The sequence below is a fragment of the Rousettus aegyptiacus genome, unplaced genomic scaffold (assembly GCF_014176215.1).
Source record: "Rousettus aegyptiacus isolate mRouAeg1 unplaced genomic scaffold, mRouAeg1.p scaffold_m13_p_11, whole genome shotgun sequence".
Classification (NCBI taxonomy): Eukaryota; Metazoa; Chordata; class Mammalia; order Chiroptera; family Pteropodidae; genus Rousettus; species Rousettus aegyptiacus.
In genome coordinates this window covers 5,042,160-5,062,236 of record NW_023416286.1, presented here as the reverse complement: position 1 = coordinate 5,062,236, position 20,077 = coordinate 5,042,160, and the positions used below count along the sequence as shown (strand labels likewise).

General features: G+C 48.3%; 1 protein-coding gene across 3 annotated transcripts in view; it reads right to left on the bottom strand.

Moving 5' to 3' along the window:
• PARP4 (poly(ADP-ribose) polymerase family member 4) overlaps positions 1–20,077 on the bottom strand; it is a 70,581-nt gene that overhangs the window by 36,055 nt on the left and 14,449 nt on the right. For all 3 annotated transcript variants that reach the window (XM_016130740.2, XM_036228441.1, XM_016130736.2), the window contains 13 exons: positions 19,422–19,497; positions 18,562–18,675; positions 16,233–16,382; positions 15,628–15,765; positions 14,497–14,670; positions 11,617–11,777; positions 8,466–8,603; positions 6,322–6,417; positions 4,714–4,897; positions 4,390–4,546; positions 3,041–3,165; positions 934–1,065; positions 70–156 (listed from right to left, as the gene is read on the bottom strand). In XM_016130740.2, coding sequence (XP_015986226.2) covers positions 70–156; positions 934–1,065; positions 3,041–3,165; positions 4,390–4,546; positions 4,714–4,897; positions 6,322–6,417; positions 8,466–8,603; positions 11,617–11,777; positions 14,497–14,670; positions 15,628–15,765; positions 16,233–16,382; positions 18,562–18,675; positions 19,422–19,497 — 1,732 coding nt within the window. The remainder of the gene's footprint in view (positions 1–69; positions 157–933; positions 1,066–3,040; positions 3,166–4,389; positions 4,547–4,713; positions 4,898–6,321; positions 6,418–8,465; positions 8,604–11,616; positions 11,778–14,496; positions 14,671–15,627; positions 15,766–16,232; positions 16,383–18,561; positions 18,676–19,421; positions 19,498–20,077) is intronic.

Sequence of the window (20,077 nt, the reverse complement as noted above, 5' to 3'; positions counted from 1 at the left end):
CCTCACATTCCAACTCCTTTCCCCTTTCTAATAAGGATGCTAGACTGATGGGGGGATATCCCGCCTTACGGGTGCATCCTGGTCCATCAGGTAAGCGCCATGGCCTTGACTGATGGCTTCTCGATATTCCTGGTGGGCAGCTTCCTTCTCTTTAATCTGAAAAGAATGATTTTTATACCAGTCATAATATGAACAGTGATTTTAGACTCTACTAAGGAAAACGTCATCGATGTTTATTAAAACCTAAGCAAAAACAGAAAACTAAGAGCCTGTTGAAGATGAACTGAAATATATGAAATGATCATCAATGATCGTTCTTGTCTAATAAGAATTTGAATGAAAAAAGGCCAACTACAGAGAATTCTCTTTAAGTTGGAACCACAATATTTCAGTTAACAGTGAAATATAAAGTTTGATTGGAACTTTGTTGGACAAAAAAATAGTAGATTGAGTTTATCATACATTTAATGAAATGTCGGTTATTACTACAACTGTGAGCTAACGCTCAGAATAAACAGAATGAATCGACTTTCACTTCCTTAAAAAGTCAGAGTGACAGCCTTTGGTCTGACTTTCGCAAGAGGCCACAGAGGGCCAGCGTGGCAAGACTATCTGAGAGCTCCACCAGTTTTCCAACGTGCCTCTCTTAATTAAACTTTGGCTTCTGAAATCACTCTTTTTCGAAGTGCCCAGGCAAAGAACTTGCAAGGCACCGACCCCTGCAGACCGCACGTGCAGGAGCAGAAAGCAGGTCGTCCGGGCTGGATGTGCGCGTGAAGGCTACCTGCGCCAGCGTCTGGTCCTCCGAAGGATACTTTTGTTTCAAGATAAGGCTGCCCCTTATCTGAGCTGTGAGGACCCAGATAACAAACATTTGGGTAGAAGGGAAAGTGACTCTGGAACTGGAGAGCTCACCACACCTCCTCCGCTTACCTCCCCGACTATGTGCTTCCCGTTGATGAACGCTTCGAAACCACACACGGCTGCCTTATCATCCAAAGGAAAAACGTATTTTGCCTCAATGGGCACATGACTCTGATTTGTGTATGTCTGACAAACAATGACCTGAAGAAGAAAAACATTCCATTAACTCGATGATACCATATATGGAATAACATTTTCTTTGCATTACTGAGTACTCACAAGTAAGCAATTTTAGATAATGACGATCAAAGTATTTTTACTAGGACCTAGAACAGAAACTAATGTAGTGTACAAATTTTTGACATCCTAATTTTCCTCTTTCAGGCAAAACCATTATATAACTAACCTAAAAACACTGAACTCACTTCAAGAAGACTCAGAAGTGTGAGCCGTGAACATAGGGGGTCCCTGGGGACTCAAAGTCAACCCACAGGCCAACTGTCAAATCACAAATTAACGGAAAAGTCACTGCTAAATCATGAGCGAAGTTTTGGACATAGAAAAAGCCTCACAAGGTTTGTAATAGCAAATGATCCACGTTGTCTGGGGCAACGTAACATGGAGGACAGACACATGGCCGAGCCGCAGGCTTCTGGCCGAGGCCACTCTGAGCATCAGCGCTCACCCCTCCCGCTGCGGAGAGAGGCGCCTACAGCCACGCCTCCTTTTCTTAGATCCTCAGCTCTTCTCACTTGCACTGGCTCACACACCTGCTATGACCTCTTACACCTTAAAAGAAAAAACACGCTCACTCCACTTCTCTTCAGCCACTGTCCCATTTTTCTCTTTTTTGTCTCCAAATTCTTGCCCCCCATGTCCCTTGAACTCACTCTGATTAGGCTTCCAAGCCCACCACCCACCACTCCATGAGTCAAGTTGACTGCTGAGGTCACTAATGACCACGTCACTGTGACCCCAACGTGCGAGTCTCAGTCCCCACTTTACCCAACCTATCAGCAACCCCTAGGGTCCCTCTTCCCAGACGGCCTGGCCCATGGAGCTCACTGGCGGCCCCCTCTCAGGCTCCTTTGCTCTCTCGGCCTCATCCCCGCCCTCTGAATGCCGGCCTTGGCTTCCCTCACCACGCTTGGTGATCTAATGTGGACAAAGACCAACTGCTTCGCCCAAGCTATGCCCCCTGAGGGGCACTCACATCCAGTGACTGGTCCCTGTGGGGTAAAAGGCCCAGGCCCTGGGCCTCAATTCAGACCATCCCTGAAGGGCCACCTTGGTGTCAGAGCTCCCTCTGACACCTCTGAGGACTCCGGTACGACTGTGTCACCGTTCCACGTCTCCTTCGGCCACGTACTGCCCCCCATCCCGCTTCGCTCTCTTACAGTGTTTCTTCAGAGGGTGCGTCCCAACAAGCTTCCGGAAAACAAGTCTCATCTGGTCTGTTTTCCAGAGACCGTGACTGAGATGTCTCCTCGCAGCTCCTTTTCAGGCTTCTCTCAGCACACCGGCTGGTGTGGTTCTGCTAGAAGCAGGTCTGCTCGTCGCACAGGTGTCACACGTCTCGAAAGGTTCCCACTTTACTCGGCATTAAGGACAGTAGGTCCTTGTCCTGGCGCGAGCCGCCCCGCCCTCCCCTGCAACTCCAGCCACAGTGGCCGCCCTTGTGTCCCTTGACCGCATCGGGCTTGCTCCTACCTCAGGACCTCCACATGTGCTGCTTCTGCTGCCTGGAATGAGCACCCGGCGACATCTGCCCGGTTCTGTCCCTCACTTCCTGCACCTCTGTGTGCAGGTGCCACCTTCCCAGTGTGGCCTTCCTTGGCCATCCGACTTTCCAGTCGAAGCCCCTCTGTCCTGCAAAGCTCCTGTCCCTTCTGGCTTTGATTTTGTCTCTCGCACCTACCACCATCTAACACAGCGTGGATTTCATTTATTGGTCACGTTTATTGCCCAATGCAATGTGGGCACTGTGAGTGCAGAGTTTCTACACTGCTCGTCGCCGTACACTCAGAGCCTACAACAGTCCCCAGTGTGGAGCAGGTGCTCAAGGAATACACAAAGTTTAGACGTGTGCATGCTTTGCTGAGTCTGTGCAAGTGTAATCCCCTTCTCACGACTTCCATCATTTTGTCAGAGCATCATAAGACCGCCAAGCACATACCTGGGCTACGAAGTCTATTATTTCCCCTCTGATGCACACATCCTCAAGAGGAACCAAGTTCCCAGAGGCGTCCTGGAGGCCGGCCCCGAGGCTGCTGGACGGCCTGCCGTCTGGTAACTGGTAATCTACATATTAAAAATACTAGCGTTAGCTTTGAAAACCCTCCCTGTACCCCGTTTTTGTTATCTGGGTCTTTATTCCTCCCTCCCCCCTTCCTTTCACACATGCTTATTTCAAGAAAAACGGACAAACAGCTTTTTATGATTTTCAGGAGCCAATTCTGGAGAGTAATTGACTACATGTGACAAAACGGGGCGTGTTCTCAGCAGACACTTGGCGTTTTAGTCTGCAGGCTCGGCGGAGCCGCCCTGAAAACCCAGGGCCATGCTGGTACTTGAAAGGCCTATGCTTAAGCATACACACAAGTCCACAGAGGTCTTAGGAACATCTGAATGAGAGCGGCTTAAGCAGAATCTAGATATCTACACTCCTGAGCTTGCAATTTTGCACTGGTCAGTCACTATTATTTATCGTGCTACAATAGTGTGTTGGAGAAAGAAGTTTGAGATCCCCTAGGCTTTTGATCCGAGAAAGACTAAATCAAACTCCTAACACGGCATATCGAGAAAATGTTCACGTCCTGTATTAGGCAGCACGAAAGTACCGACATGGTTATATACACAAATAGATACTCTCTTCCCAGACATGCCATTTAATGAGTCTCAGAGAAAAAGTGGTAGACTTCTTGAACGTACATGAAGTCAAACATTTCTGATAAAAAATACTTTGATCGCAGTTTAAAAGTTAATGTTTTTACAAAGTTATTAATATTATCGTAGTTTGAGCTTATGATTTTCTGAAAGCCATCGTCCCCTCATTTATCTGTATTACTAATACGCAACCTGTACACCGCAGTTTTGGGGGTGCCTTCGCTCATCCCATTAAATCCTCACAGCAACACTGGGATGTGGTCTGCCACAGATCACAAAGCCCAGTAAGTGGCAAGCTGGCACGTGAACCCAGCTTCCTGGTCCTGACGCTCTGCCGTCTGTCTATTCTGCCAGCCCCATTACCCTATTTGCAGGCTGACGCCCGAAACTGGTTTAGCGGGTTTTAGTGGCCATCCCGGGGTGGACAAGCTTGAATTTGGAGTGTAAGTGAAGTAACATGATATCGAGACCACTTAAACTATGCCCAGCATCCTGGTTTTCAGTTTTACAAAATAAAAAGGAAATAAAGTATTTACCTATGAGGTCCTAAGTCTAGTTACCAAACATGAATATAAATTCCATTGAAAATATGTTGAGTTCTAGTAATAGCACATAAAACATTCAAGAAAATTGTCTTACCTTCAACTATTGGAAAATCTGAAATCCTGGGTGTGTGTTCTTCTAATTCAGTATTATTACAGGGATGAAAGTCCTTTAGTTCATCTTCAGGTAAACAAAATTTAATAATATATTTCATTTTAACCTGATTGGTTTTATACACAACGAATTCATCATCCTAGACCAAACAGAAATAGATGGGAAAAAAATTCTATTGGCATGTTTTCATAAAAGCAGATTTTCATGTTTGCTAATTTATGAAATATTGAATTCGGACGGTACATAGACAATAATTATTTAAACTTCTTCACAGGAGCCTCTCTGCCTGTTTCTTGATACAGATACCTCGAAGTCCGTGGTGACAGTGGCTGTTCCTGGAACCCCGTGGACACTGTCATAGCCGGGCGGTGCCTCTGTCAAGGAGAAGTCCTTCTTGTGCAAGTCCAAGCACTTCCCGAGGGCCACGTCACAGATGACCAGGAGTCTAGTGCCATCTGTGTCTCCGGGGTGTGAGTACTTAGTACTCGTACTGCAGATGTGAGAAAGGAAGAACGTATTTATAATTTACAGCTACGTGGTCACGACATTTTATTCTACACATAGGCGATACTGTCTAAAAGACTGCTGGTAGAATGTTCCAGATTTTACTATTATTGAGGAACCTCTTAAGATTCAATTTAGAGCTTATTATTCATTTATTTATTTAAGATTTTGATGTAACGACCACATAAATTGCTCTTCCACTGTGCTAGGCAGCTCAAAGGGCTTCGTTCCCAGGGAGAGAAGACTCCCACTGTCCCCCAAACCTTTATTAGCTATTGAGACACGTGCATTTTGATGTAGGAAACACCACGGTGGTGAAAGAGGACAGAAACTCACCTTATTAATTAAGAAAAAGCAGTTTGGTTCTGCGCATGCGAACTCAGAAAGAGCATTAAGTACCAGCGAGTAAGGGCTGGTCAAGGGTAAGACGGGCGCTGAGTTCTCAGGGCCCTCCTGAATCCAAATGAGAAGTGAACATTTCAGGACACCCACAGGAGAGACTGTGTTTCACCCTTCTTCAGGATCCAGCAACTTTAATAAAGCATCGGGCTATTTATTAGGAACATAGGCTGGGTCGCCTTCGGGAGCAGCATTTTGGGGACATACCTTTATTTCTTCAAAGATCAAGACCATCTAAAAGCATTGCCTGATGACCCTTTGCTCTATCCCCTCACACTTAAAAAAAAGTCAATTTCCCCCCTTCCTCCTATAAACCTCTCCCTCGTGTGGGTTCTTCCCCTGCAACTACAAACATGCCTAACTCCTCCACGGAGCCCAGACTCTGACTTGGCCTCCAGCCCCCGCCTCGGCTCCCTTGGTCTCCTCCCTTCTCTCCACCCTCGTGGAGTCAGTGACTGTCCCTACTGGCTTCACTGCTGACCGCCCCTCAGTCCACTGCGGTTCGGCTATACTGAAACCACTGTCAAAAGTCACAAAGGACCTCGATTTTGCTAGATTCAATTGGATGCTAATTAACTTTTTAAAAATATTTGAATATCTAAAAGTTTTTTCTGTGAAATATCTTGTACATAGGAATGAGCGGTTGCAGCATAAATGTTAAATTCTACTAACATAGGGCCACCGCCCGGTTTAAGGAGAACATCATCAGTCTTTCTGTCGCCCAGTGGTGTCACCTTCCCCACCATCCAGATGTGACATAATCGCTCTCAATTTTTGTGTAAAAGGTCTCAGGACCGTAAAATCGCCAAGCGGATTTCAAACACCACCTTCTAAACATCCACCGCGAAACCCATGCTTCTATAGCCTGCGGAGAAATCGGCTGCTTACAGTACTTGTTTCTGGGGTGAGAGACACTTCAGCAAGGAAAGATGGAGGAAAACAGAGCGAGTACTCGGTGACGACTGCCTGCAGTGGGCACGAGCGATGTGGCTTGGGATACGACACACTAACCTGAGTGAATCGCTGAAGTAGATACCGCTCCCCAGGTTTCCGACGTCTGTTCTTGTCACGCCGCGATCTTCAACCACTTTGGGCAAAAGCAACCCGCTGAAAAGAAAGGGGTTACGAGGTTTACGATGAAAGGGGATGTTCTAGGACAGCCTCACGAACCTAGCAGAGACAGGTGCTGCTTAAGGGTGCTTAAGGGTGCTAAGTGAAATAAGCCAGACACAGAAAGACAAATACCCAACCCGTAAGTGGAATCTTGACAAGTCGAGTTCATGGAACTAGAGAGGAGTGCAGCAGTGGTTTCCAGTGGAGGGGGGTGGGAAAATGGGGAGAAGCTGGGCAAAGGGTACACGCTTTCAGTTCTAAGATGAATGAATTCTGGAGAGTTAATGCCCTGCATGGTATAATAGGTAATAATTGGCTGAGAGTAGATCTTGTGTTCTCACCACAAGGGGAAAAAAGGGACTAGGTGAGATGATGGATGTGCTAATTAACCTATTATGGTGATCACCCAGCATATCTTTAAAAATCACACTGTACAACCTAAATGTATGTGCCTTTTATTAGTCAATCATACCACAATAAAGCTGGAGAAAATAAACACACCAATTAAAAGACAGATAGGTAGGTAGGTAGGTAGGTAGGTAGATAGATAGATAGATAGATAGATAGATAGATAGATAGATAGATAGATAGATAGATGAAAAGGAAAATGCATTTCAAAGCAACCCCAAAGAAGGAATTCTGGGCGCCAGGAGAATGACCCAGGCTGTGGCCTGCTTCTTGTCACCCCGTGACCAGTCCTGGGCTGTGCGCCAGCTGTTTCTCCAGCCCCCAGGCTCTGTCTCCTTCCAGCCCAGGCCCCTTCCCCAGCAGGACAATGTTTAAGCCTGACACTGACTGCCCTTCTCCCCTGATCAAGAATGAACTGGGGCATTCAGAGAACTCTGCAGCCAATGCTCAACCCCAGCTCTCTTTGGGAGGGCGGGTCAAGGAGACGGCGGCCTTTATGGTACAAACATCTGTTCACCGAGTTTACGTAATGAGATGGAATTAATTTTGTAAAACGCCTTTTGAGTTTTAGTTCCACTTAGGCCATTCCCATTCTAAGATTATTGTTTTTAATCGATTTTTCATTTAGTACCTTTACAAGTTTTATTTTTAATATTTAAATCTCTGCTCCACGAAAAGTTTAAGTGTGAGAAGCAAGGCAGGAGTCCAACTTTATATTTTTCCATATACTTATTCAATATGTAGTATTGAAAAACTAACCTTTCTTCCACAGAGATAGAAGCTATTTTTATACATACTAAATCCTCTACTTTTGCATTTGTGTACTCTCTATTCTATTCATTCATCTATTTATACACCACCCCACTGTTTTAACATAGCGTTACAGTAGATTTTCAATGTCTAACTGGTTAATCCTCCCTTATTATGCTTCTTTTTTAGAATGGTTTTGGTAATGTCAAATTAAAAAAAACTATGTGCTGCAGAATCAGCTTTTTATATCATTAAAAAAAATCTCAGTGGTACTTTTATTGTGATACCACTAAATTCATTGGTTAATTCACGGAAAACTGCTTTCTGAGTAGTGCAAGTGTCTTTTTGAGTCCCTCAACGGCTCTTAAGTTTTTTCCAGATGGATTTAATATATTTCTTTTCAAGTTTCTTATTAGGTATTTAATTAAAGACACAGATTTAACCATCTTTTCCCCTGGTACTCATGACTTCAGTGTCGGCCCTAATATTAACTGGTTATTCAAATAGAAAACTACAATTATGTTCTGAACAGATAACTCACAGTACCTGGGCATTCTAATTTCTAGACCTTTCTTTTTAAATTCTAGACTATCTCTAGGGTAGATACAGAGGAAAGACTCATAAATAAAATAGACAATCGCCTTTCTTTATGTGATACTGTCTTCGAGAAGCCATTCACATCCCTGCACCACACCTAAACTATTTATAAAAATAAGTACATAATTTAAAATGTGTACTTGTAATTTAAAATGTTCAATTTTCTCTGGAATACAATTAGCTGGCCGATTTTAACTAAAGAGACCCATGCGGTACAGAACAAGGAGGTAAGACACCTCACATCTGTGAGGCGGAACGGTCTGGCGAGTCCAGGCGGCTCCTCTTACCGAGACAGGATTCCTACGAAGCTTCGCACGGCAGACCCGTGCAGCAAGGGCGTCACGTTGCCAAGCTGGCTCAGGAACGCTGTGGTCTCGCTGGCTCGGCCAACTCTGAAGATCTGCAGGATGTCCGCTGGACTTCGACTGTAAGAATTAGAAGAAAAAGTTGGAGATGACATAGTTGAAAGCAAAGTGAGAAATCATTATGAGTGAACACAGAACTGCCCGAATGCCCGTTATTAGGGGGCTGATTCAAGAAATCACAGCACAATGCATCTTGGAAACACTACGTGGCCATTAAAAATCACACTTGATAAATAAATAGGAAGTAAAACTTATGGTAAACTATAAATTCTAAAAGGTCACAAAAACTGCTTGCATAACATGATCCCAAGCTTTGTCAAACACATATTACTTCCACTATACAGACTGAATGAGCTCACTCATTCATCCATGCGTTCATTCAAAGAATAGACTGTGCGGAGTGTTCCGCCAGGCCCTGGGAGTAAAATGACATGGGCTCCAGCTTCATGGAGCTTTCATTCTAATGAGACCAAAATCAAGGAGTTAGCCAATGCCTGATTTTAAGTGCTGCCAAGGCGAACTACCAGACTGAGGGAGAGGTGGTCAAGAAAGGCCTCTCTGTGGCAACACTGGAACGTGCCACCATACAGCCCATAGTTTAAGGTCTGACGGTTGTTATGGGAAATACGCTGGACGGGGCAGAGGTGGAAAGCGTCAGGGAGGAAGCGGCTGCAGTGGTGCAGACGAGACAACGTGGTCTGCAATGAAGCCAGTGGCGGCGTAACCGGAAGCCAGCGGGCAGAAGACATTCGGGAGACAGATGTGACAGAGCATGGTGACATGGGGATGAGCGGGCTAAGACAGGGAAGCACAGGAACAGGCGAGGGTGGGGTACTCCCAAGGGAGAGGGTTACATGAGGCCACTGAGCGTGCTCACCCAGGCTCCTGCCCAGGGCGTCAGGCAGCTTGACCTGAGCTGTGGTAAGGGGTGGGGGGTGGGGCTCGCGGCACAGAAATCAGCAGCTGTCACTAGCCAGGACTCTGACTCCCAAGAGCTGGCCAACTGGCACACCATTGGGTGCGGAGAAGAATCACCAACTCGAGATATGCTCTACACCAAAGGGTTAGGAGTGCTTATGAGATCTCTACGTGTATCCCTTGTGCTGAAATTCTGGGTGAGCTTTAATTCTCTCCATGTTTTCATATAGTTTCTAAACTTTCAGCAAAGAATGTAGATTTTAGAAGAAAAAAAATATGAAAATGTCATCATCAGTAAAATGAAATGGATAAAATCTAATTTCTCCCAGCAGCAAACTCTCCCTAGGAGGAGGCCCACATTCCTTGTCTGACACTTGGTGGAGGGTAAGCCCCGGCAAGGGCTCGCGTGGGTAACACTGGCTGGTCGAGCTGCACGCCTACCCGGGTCTTAGGGACATAGCTCTTCCCTCCCTGTGACTCGTGGAGGAGGCTAGTCACTTCCCTCCTGATTCCACCGTCACTGTTTCCAGCCTCTTCACTAGCGTCAGATCCCAGCAGGGACCGAGGGGACGGTCGATGGTCAAATCGAAAGAAACTAAAATAATCTCGGCGTATGCAAAAGCAACATCTGGAAAAGATCTACAGAATGGATTTTTAAAAACTGAGGTAAAATTCACATAGGATAAAACTATGCTGACGTGTACAGCCCAGGGGTATTCGGCGCATTCGAATGCCGTGAACCAGCGCTCCGCCGAGCTCTCACACGTGCGGTCTTCCGCGTCTGGCCTCTGTCACGCAGCATCACGGCGTGGAGGCTCGCCCGCTGCTGCAGCCTGTGTCCGCGCTTCACCGCTTTGCATGGCCGACACTATTCCACCACGTGCATATTCACCGTGTTTTGTGAATCCATTCACACGCTGATGGAAGTCTGGTGGCTTCTACCTGGCCGTGTGACCAGTGCTGCTGCGAACATTCATGGGCAAGTATCCGGTTGAGCCCCGTGTCCAGTTCTTTGGGGTATGTCACTAGGAGCAGACTTGCATCTGACGATTGCGTTTAATGGGGCCTCGCCAAGTAGCGGCTGAACCATTTACACCTCCACAGCGTGGGGAGGGTTCCTGCGTCTCCGCGTCCTCATCAACACTGACAATTTCCCACTTTTTAAAAACATGGCCATCTTTGTGGGTGTGAGGTGGAACGGGGAAGGGCACACACAGGAGGGTGCCCGCCCAGGAAGGCAGCATGCGCTCGCAGACAGGCCCACACGTGACCCCGACCGCAGCATCTGCTGATTTCCTCAGTGGACGTTCTCCCTCCATAGCGGATTTCCTGTTATTAATGGTTTAATTAGTTAACAATCCTAAGAATTTCACGACTGGCCTGCAAAGTGGTTGGAGCAGCTGCCATTCAGCACCACTGGGCACGGAGCGTGCAAGGCCGATGCAGGGCCACCTGGACGTTACCTGAGCTGAGGTGCCAGCCATGCGCAGGGGAGAGACTCCATGAGGGCAGTGCTGCCGCGGGATGAGTGACCAAGAGAATGAAAGTCGGCCTGGCCTGAGAACAACCAACACAGCTAGTTCCTGCATCCTGACGCCGGGTCCAGGCCCTGAGCCCCGGCGATTCCGAGGCATGGGCGCTGCGAGGGCCTGTCCGAGCAGTGACTGCCCAGGTGGCTGGTGCTGCCGCTGCGCCAGGTGCGGAACACGGACTGCAGAGGAAACGGGAAGGAGCCCAGGCAACAGGAAACGGATGGGGCTGGCACTGGGGGGTCCACAGCCTGACAGATTTTCCAGGTTTGTATGCCACGGAGTGGCCAGTTTAGAAGCGGCCACACACATATTTCTGCATCTTAAAATCTTAAGTGCATTTTCCTATGCAACGCCCTTCCAAATGCAAGCTTAAATAACCTTTGTCAATGTAATTCTCATCGAGATCCGGCACCCTCAGGTCCCAGTGGGAGAGACAGTAGGAGCGTGTTCGAGCACAGACTGCTGCCCCGCGCCCCGTTACAAACACAGGAGGAAGCGACTGGCCAGTGTAGGTGACCTGTCAGTGAGGACGGGCGTCCAGGTACCTGCGGCCATCGGCTCTGCGTCAGAATCGGACGCGGTATCACAGAAGAACCGATCCTAACGCGTCTCCTGATGCTTACCTGCGATTATTCTGCAAAACCTCTTTCCTAACTCTGAAAAATTCTTCCGTGTTCTGTTTAACATGTTCAATTTTGCATCTCAGAGCTCGGTATTTGGCAAGAGACGGTGGGTTGGGTTTGGACAAATTAGTTTCGTTGACGTTAGCCATGTCTCTTATTAGCTGTAGGTGGAAATGATACAGACATTAGAATCACCACAAACCAAGTTATACTATGTTACATTTTTTCAGAAAGATTAGATAAATGAGCTCTTTTCTCCAAAGCTCTTGATTAGCATTTGCCTGGATTGTACGTAAGTGGCACATTAAAGGTGACACAGCTACTTCAGTGACAGCAAACACATGACCACAGCAGTGTACGTGAGGGCAGCGCACCATGTTAACAGTGTTCCGGGCTCACTGCCCCTTTAATCCACACCACGGCACCAGTCCACTTGGATCTTACTGCCCTCGTTGTGTGCATGGGGCAAGTGAGGCTCTGAGAAGCTAAATTAATTGCTCAAGATCCTGCGGCGAGGAGGGGACAGTGGGCAGTGACAAAGCAGGAACTCAGATCGAACGTCACGTTCCATTCTGCTTAACAAAAACTCACGAAGCGTGTTTCGCACGCCAGGCGCTGCCTTAGCTTTGGAAGACACAGAAAGGAGCGGGACACCAGTCCCCTCCCTGGGGGGGGGCATATCTACTCCTGGGTCGTGGGGCGGGAGGAGGGACCGGAGCTCCCAGGTGACCTGAGCTACGCGTCATACAGAGCTGTGCTGTTTTCACACCTTTGAGAACGAAGGGACACTGAAGGGGAGCACCGGGCACTCTGCTGCCCGCGTCTTTATGACCTTGTGGGGAGGGGCCTGCTGACTACACCGAATCTGCCGGCCATAAAATATAAGGTCGATGCATTTCTCTATATACGAGCAAAAAACTTCTGTATGGTGAAACGAAACAAGTTCACCACCACCAAATTCACCATAAGCAAAGCTGAATAACTAAACCACAGTAAATATCTGTGACTCATGTCACAGACTAAGATCCCTAACTTATAGAGAAATTCTAAACACCATGAAGAAAACGGTCAAGACCCCCCCCCCCCCCACAAAGAGGTAGAGGGCATGAGGAGACAGATCACAGGAAAAGAAACGAGGCGTCCTTTCACCATTTGGAAGGTGCTCAGGCCCGCCTCACTGCGAGGCCACCTGTCATCCACAGATCGGTAAAATCTACAACCTAGGCAAACACTGCTCGTGGGATTCAGGGAACAGAAGCTCGTTCATGGGTGGTGGGAGGGCAGGATGGTGTGACCCTGCGAGGGAATCGGTTACAGACACGGCCATCCTTTAAGCTGGCACTCCTACTGCTGGCGCCATATCCCAGAGACACCCCTGGACACGGAGGAAATGACAAACACACCAGGTTGTTCGTTGTGGCACTGCTTGTGACAGCAAATCAGAATGTCAGTGACAGGGGATGCCCAGCAATGTGGCAGACCCCACGGTTGAACGCTGCAACGAGGGCGACCTCCATGTGCAGGACACACGAAACGAGGAAGGCAGGTGCAGAGAGGTGAAGAGAGTACATGGCTTTTCATGTAAAAATAGAGGGGAGGAAAAAGTATTTAAGAGTGGCGAGTTACCAGGCAGGGAGTTAGGGAGATGGAACGAGGTGGTGGGGGCAGGGTGGAAATTGTTTGAGTATACCTTTTTAGCATGAGTTTGACTTCTAAACTGTGCTGATGTATTACCTATTGAAAACGCACAATTTAAATTAACAAGTACTTGGCCGGGCAGCATCTGTACCCTCTCAGCAGCAAGACCAAAGACTGAGGTTCCACAGGCTGGGCATTAGGCAAATCAGGGAACTTTCCATTTGGGCGGACCTGTTAACCCGTCATCTCGTTTACTGGGTCACCTCTTCTGTTGATTCGTCACTAAGTCTGGACTACAGACGCCTCTGAGAACCCACTGAAAGCTGTAATTTCCCCCAAACATGCAAAATTTCACGTCGACAAACTCCTCTGATGTACAGGTCACGCGTCTCTGATCCTGTCCCAAGCTCTCTGTACAACGCGTACCTGTCCCTTCCTTCCCCTTGTCCACCCAGCCCCCGACCCCTGCCCTCTGGCGGTCACCGGTTTGTTCTCCGTGCCCATGTTTGTTTTCATTTAGCTCGTTCGTTTCTGTTGTTCCTTAGATTCCACACATGAGAGAAATCATGTGGTATCTGTCTGTCTTTGTCTGACTTGTCTCGCTCAGCATAACATCCTCTAGGTCCACACGTGTCACTGCAAATGTTAAGATTTCATTTCTTATGGCTGAGTAAAATTCCACAGTGACTCGATTCTGACCAGAGAAACGAGCGTGCCAGGGGCTTCATCTAAGAGACACCAAAAAATACATTCTGAATGGGATGCTATGAACTACTGTAGCTGTAAGCTGGGGGTAAGGGGAGCCAGGCTGACAGGACAGTCACTTCACAGGAAGGTCAGAGATGGACAGAGGCTGAAACACCAGAGCGACCCAGACCTGCAATGCCCCCTCACCTGGGCTTCTTGTTACAGGGGCAGTAAGTGTCCTCACTGTTCAAGTCAGTGGCAGCTTTCCGTTTCTTCTGCAGAAAATCCTAACTCATCTGATCTGGGACATTACAGTGGAGCAATTCTAAATGAATCTGCCTTTGTACCACTATTCCAGCACATTCGTGTTTGGGAATACGGTTCAGGTAGCTTCCAAGAGGACGTGAGGCATTCTAAAATGGCTCGACAATTTATTTTTGAGCCAACTCTAGACAACTTTTGTGATTCATTCAGTGTGACCCTCCTTAGTCATCAGATCTAAAAAGACCCCTCCCCCAGCATATATTAGCTGAATGCTAAAGCTCGGAGATTTACCTGGCAGAGGTCCTCTTTCTTGGCTAATAGCCTCAGGTTAACTTTTTCAGTGGTTGAACCTCTGTGAGGTATTAGTCTGTAGAACTCACTCATCATCTTTTGCAATTGTTCTTCCGTTTCTCCACTTTTCAGTGCTGCCTTTACGTGGAGTAGAATTCCCTCTGCCTTGCTCACCTGTAAGTAGATGACACACTTATTAAAAGGAGACCCTGACAATCACAGAAAAAGTAAAGGAACAGGTATACAAACATCCAAAACAGCCGTTGGCTACGTCATGACTATCAGTTTCCTACTGGCCCTCTGCCGCGACACAAACGCGGCGTTTATGGAGATGACGACGATGCCCCCGAGTCTTCCGAAAGCAGGCTCGTCTTAACTGCAGGAAAGAACCAGTCTTTGATACTTGTCTCTGCACCTGCCTTGACGACCGCGTTCACAGAGAGCAATGCTTGTGCTACTGCAGAAGCCCTGCTTTTCACATAAGACTTTTAGAAAGATGCTGGAGTCAAATTAGGAACAAAACCCACCAGGACCCACTACGAATTATATGGGTGCTTATTTTGGACTTTACCCCAGGAACCGTTTTTAGCCCTGAAATAAATTCATTTAATTCCACAGGGGGAAATGTGTGTATTATCTGACTATGACGATACAGTGGGAGAAGCTGGGCCATCGGGTTCAGTTGCGTGTAACTGAGCAGAGCGGTTTGTGGGAGGCTTGAAGCCTCCCCAGCTTTCCCTAGGACGGTCAGAGGCGCAAGACCGACGCAGTCACTGTGGAGTGGCTGAGGGCCCAGTGTCTAAAGGAGGACGCAGAGCGGCACATCCCCCAGGCCGGCTGCAAAGCTCCTGCCAGAGAAGCAGCTCCTCGTGGCCCGGCACCGAAAAGCTGAGCTGTGATCGGCCCTTGTGTCCAACATTTTACAGGTGGGATCATCTGCTCTTCCTGGAAGCTCAAGTCCCCTCAGTGTTCTCGGTGTCCCCCCTCTCCGGGGTGACAAGAAAGAACAGAAAGGACTGCATCTGAGAACAAGGAACCAGCTCTCCAACAGAAGTGGTATCACTGACGCTGAGAAATCAGGAAAGCAGGTTTGTCACGTCAGGTTCTGCTTCGAGGACGCGCAGGACTTACGTCGTTAAGGCTGATCCTGTTCGCAGGCGTGAGGAGCGTGTGCTCCAGGTGGCCGAGGGCCTCTGCCCAAACCATCTCCACCAAATCGCTCACCTCCTGGCTCAGAGCGCCGGAACGTATATCCTCCTCCAGAAGCCACTGCAACCACAACATGGCAAAACAACACACCAGCAGGAAGTTTTCATGGTGGGTTTACTTAAACGGAGATGATGAGAGGCGCGACAGGCGTAATTAACTACAGCCCAGGAGAGAGCCGCCTGCAGCCAAGTCGCTGTCGCCGCTCGGGGCCCCTCCTTCTGCCCCACTCTGCCCCACCTCCTCCCCTCTCTTACTCCCCGCCTTTCTCTTTTGCTCCCATTTTACTTTTGCCTTTGTCGCCACTGTGCAGCCTCAGGCCTGCCCATGGCACGGGAGGCTGTGTGGTGTTCAGGCAAGGGCCCTGACGCCCCAGACCCCCGCCTGGGAAGCTGGGCTTGGCGGCTCGCCCTGGAGGGCCCGCCCCTCAGGCTCGCCTTTCCTTTCCCTAACTCCCACTCTTTCCTCCTGCCGCCTCTATTAAAATATTCAGTCAACAACACAAAACAACATGGATAAATCGATCTTACTGCTTGCAGCTTTCCGGATGCTAACTGGGTGGCTTCAGGGGTAAAGTCTTCTCTTAGCCGAAACCCTTGCTTCTTCAGCTCGTCGATGTAATTTTCATAGCACTCACTTGCATCTGCAGAGGTTGGCCTCACGAAGAACTCCCTCCTGGTCTGAGAATTACAGAACGTAGCAGAGTGTTAGGGTGTGAGGCTACAGCCACCTAACGTCAGTCTTTGTTGAGCACCTATCACGTACCAGGGGATAGAAATCCAAGTAAAGCATCTGGTTCCTACCATGAAGGAGCTGAGAAACTAGTTTTCCAAAGGTTTACTCGAGTCTTCGATTCTTCACAAAGCAGCCTAGAACCCGAAAGGGGGAGGGGCCCGAGCGGGCACGGCGGGCAGAGACAGCATCTGCTCCGCTGCAGGCACTCGGCACGCGCTCAGAGGCTGCGCGGTCCTCCCTCACAGCTGGTTCTAATCAGCTTTGGAGCGTGACCTTCAGCTTTTTGGAAGTGAGAATAAACTGGGAGGGAGGGTAGGACAAGCAGAACACCTCAGAAACGCGGTGTCATTGGAGATGGCCGCGCAGTCAGGATGAAGTGACAGCGGCCAGCGAGGAGGGCAGGCCACACCGACAGCGCTGACGGCGGCATGAGGTCCCCACAGGCACTAGGCCTCCCTCGCCAGCCTGCCTGCCACGGGTGTTTCTGCTCTTCTGGGGAAGCCCTGCCCCTGCCCGTGGGGAGCAGTCACCCCAACGTTAGCCTCGGAGAACATGGAGCCTTTTCCCCTGGGGGGGTGTCGCCAAGCCCTAGCTCTGGGCGCATAACCCCAGGAGAAGCAGCTATCATGGATGACACAGATAAACCGCCCCAGACTGGCAGCTACAGGACGCCTCCAAACTTGACAAAAGGAGGACTCGTGTTCGAGTTCCTCCACTTGGGAAGGCAGAGGCTAATTGATTTTGGAAGATGCCCGTCTAAACGGTTAAGCGAAGGCAGGGAGCCAGAAGAGCCTCCCTGCAGAGCAGCCTCCCTTGCTGGTGATCTGCGGGGCGCTTCTGCGGAGGGGGAGGCCTCGCCACCGCCTGCCTCCCGAGCCCTCAGAGGCGGCTCACGGGCGTGCAGGCTCGGCTCCTCACCAGACAGAGCGGGAATTGGCAGGCGGCCTCCACAGTGTCATTGTGCTCTTTCTCAATGAGGACAACAATCATAACTTATTCTATCATGGTTTCCAACCTGATTTTTACTTACTTTTTACCCACACATCTAAATCCTCCACAAAAAGAGTCTACGTTTTTGGGTAAAAGAGTCACAAAATTTTTTCTCCTATTGACACATCTGACTGTGGCTGAACGTTCATCTGTCCCCATGGAAGCGTGAGGGAGGAGCGCCAGCTGTAAGAGCAGGCGAAACCGCCTGGGTGACAGTACCTGTCACCAACCAACTGCATGACAACTGGGGGTTCAGGGAATGAAGCACATGCAGAGCGTGGGAAACCTGAGCCGTGATGTCCCCGAGAGAAGGGACTCCAGTCAGGGCACCAGGGACCCAGGTCTGGCTCCTGCCGAAGGTTCCACGACGGATGGGTGCAGTGCCCCCTGACATGCGCCTGCCTTGTCCGGAGATGACACTTCAGGTGGGGACAAAGTGAACAGTATCCAGGGCCAGACGGACCTGCTGCGAGGACCACCGACCCCACCGAGCAGCGCCGGGGCGAGCTGCTTCCTGCCCGTGAGCTGAATGTCCTGACAAGACAGCCTGACGGGTGTGGCAGCATTTTCTTTGAACTTTGGGTATTGGTCGTGAACTTATTTTTGTTTCAAAATTGTTCTGGGTTAGGACCATGCCCTTGACTCGACAGCACCAAGGTCATGGCCCCTGCAAAGCCTTCCCTGCTGGTCCGAGCCCACAATACTTCACACGCGTTCCACCCTCGCTTCTGTCACCGCGGGCCACAGTCATGGGTGTGGTGCTTCCTCCCAGGTGGTGATTTCTGAGGGGCAGTACGAGTATTTCTCATCCATGGTTCTGGCCTCTAGCAGACTGGTTGGTAGCTAGTAGGTGTTTAATGAGGTGCGTGACGGGATTCCTCTCAGAGGTGGGTGCGTCTGGAAAGTCTCCCTAAGTGACGCAGAACAGGAGCAGGTACCCTGCACAGTGAAAGTCTTCCTCTGAGCAGGCCCCTGTGCCGTCACATTCCAAAAGGGACACATTTCCACTTTTCAAAACTATTCACCAGAGAGGAAGAAAGAGACGAACAGATTGGCTGGTTCACGGGCCGACGTTAAGGGAGCTAGTGATGAAGAAGGGCGGTAGACATGCAGGAATCAACGCGGAGAGGTTACCTCGGTGTCCTCCGCGAGGAGGTGGCACACGGAGATGCGGAAGGTGGGGTGCCCGGGGTCCCGGGGGCACTGCAGCTCCAGCACGACGATGTCCTGGCCTCCCTCCATCCCCACCTGGAAAAGAGCCCAGTCGTTCATCGGCTGCGTTCACTGCATAGCAAACCACACGCGCCCTTTAAAAAGGTTGATTATAATAAAATACATGCTCATTTGGAGATATAATGTGGAAAATACACAAGGAATAAAGAAAACATAAAAACCACCTGAAATCATTATACAGACATATAACCTCTACTGCTATTTTGGTATATTCCCTCCTATAGTCTTACTACAGATGTGTCTGTATGTGTTTAAACTGTACCATTTTTCCTACCTTCTTTAACACAGGGGGAATGTTATTTTCAAATTACATTTTATTAAAATACTTAAAGAATACAAATGGAGTATCATTTTGAATGCCAGAGTTAATTTGCATTTCTGTGATGTTGGAGGAAATTGTTTTTCTTTTTAATCAAAAGTAATAGAAATTCTACATGTTGTAAATAACTTGGTGTCAAATCTGCTCTTAAAATACAAAAAGCTGTTAAGGGGGGGACCTTTATTTTTAATGCCATATTAATATTTTGTACTGTTTACTTTTTTATTATGAGCACGTATGACTTTTATAATAAAAACACGAGAAAAATTAAACACTACATTTTAAATGTAGAAATTTTCTTGACTATTAAAAATCAACTCATATATTAAGGAATATTTTCAGGATATGTGCAATTTTTCAAAACAATGAGAAAATCATCAAACAAGAAAAATAATCAGAAGACATTGCTTTTTTTTCCCCCCCAAATAGAAATCGGGCTTACTTTTTCCAAGGTGTTATATTTTGCAACTTCAAAATCTTGAGGAAAATGAGGAACTTCAACATTCTCTGTGTTAAACCTGAAATTTGTATAATGAAAATTTTAACATTAAAATCGACTTTTAGACTAACGGAATTTTCATAAAATTTTTCTCATAGCTCTCCTAATCCCATGCCAAACGCGCTGTAAGTTCCTAATGCCTCTTGAGATGTGCCGAAGATGGTTAAACAATCTGGCGGAAGGAGCCGGATTCCTCCTTTACGTCATTCTATCATTCTAGAGCACTGTTGCCGCACCCGGTGTCGACGCTGGACGCAGGGGCGTAGAGCAGCAGCAGAAGCTTGAAAGAAACAGGCCCAGGCACTGGAGAAAACAGCTCCTTGCAGAGACAGGCGGCCTGCGTCCACTCCGGGATGGACCCTTAGATGCGTGTCACTCCAGAAAGGCACACGCCTCTCTGAGCTACAGTCGACCCCCTTTAAAACAAAAGTGCCGGGGATCTCATAATCCGTACTTTAAATTCTGGTATTTGTTCTCTCTTTTAGCACTACTGTTAAGAAGGAAAATAAAGCAAAATGTGACACCTAATCGATACTGCACTCCTGAGTACCTTGAAAAAGCCATGTGGCACCGCAGACCCATACTCCGTTTTGGAAGGT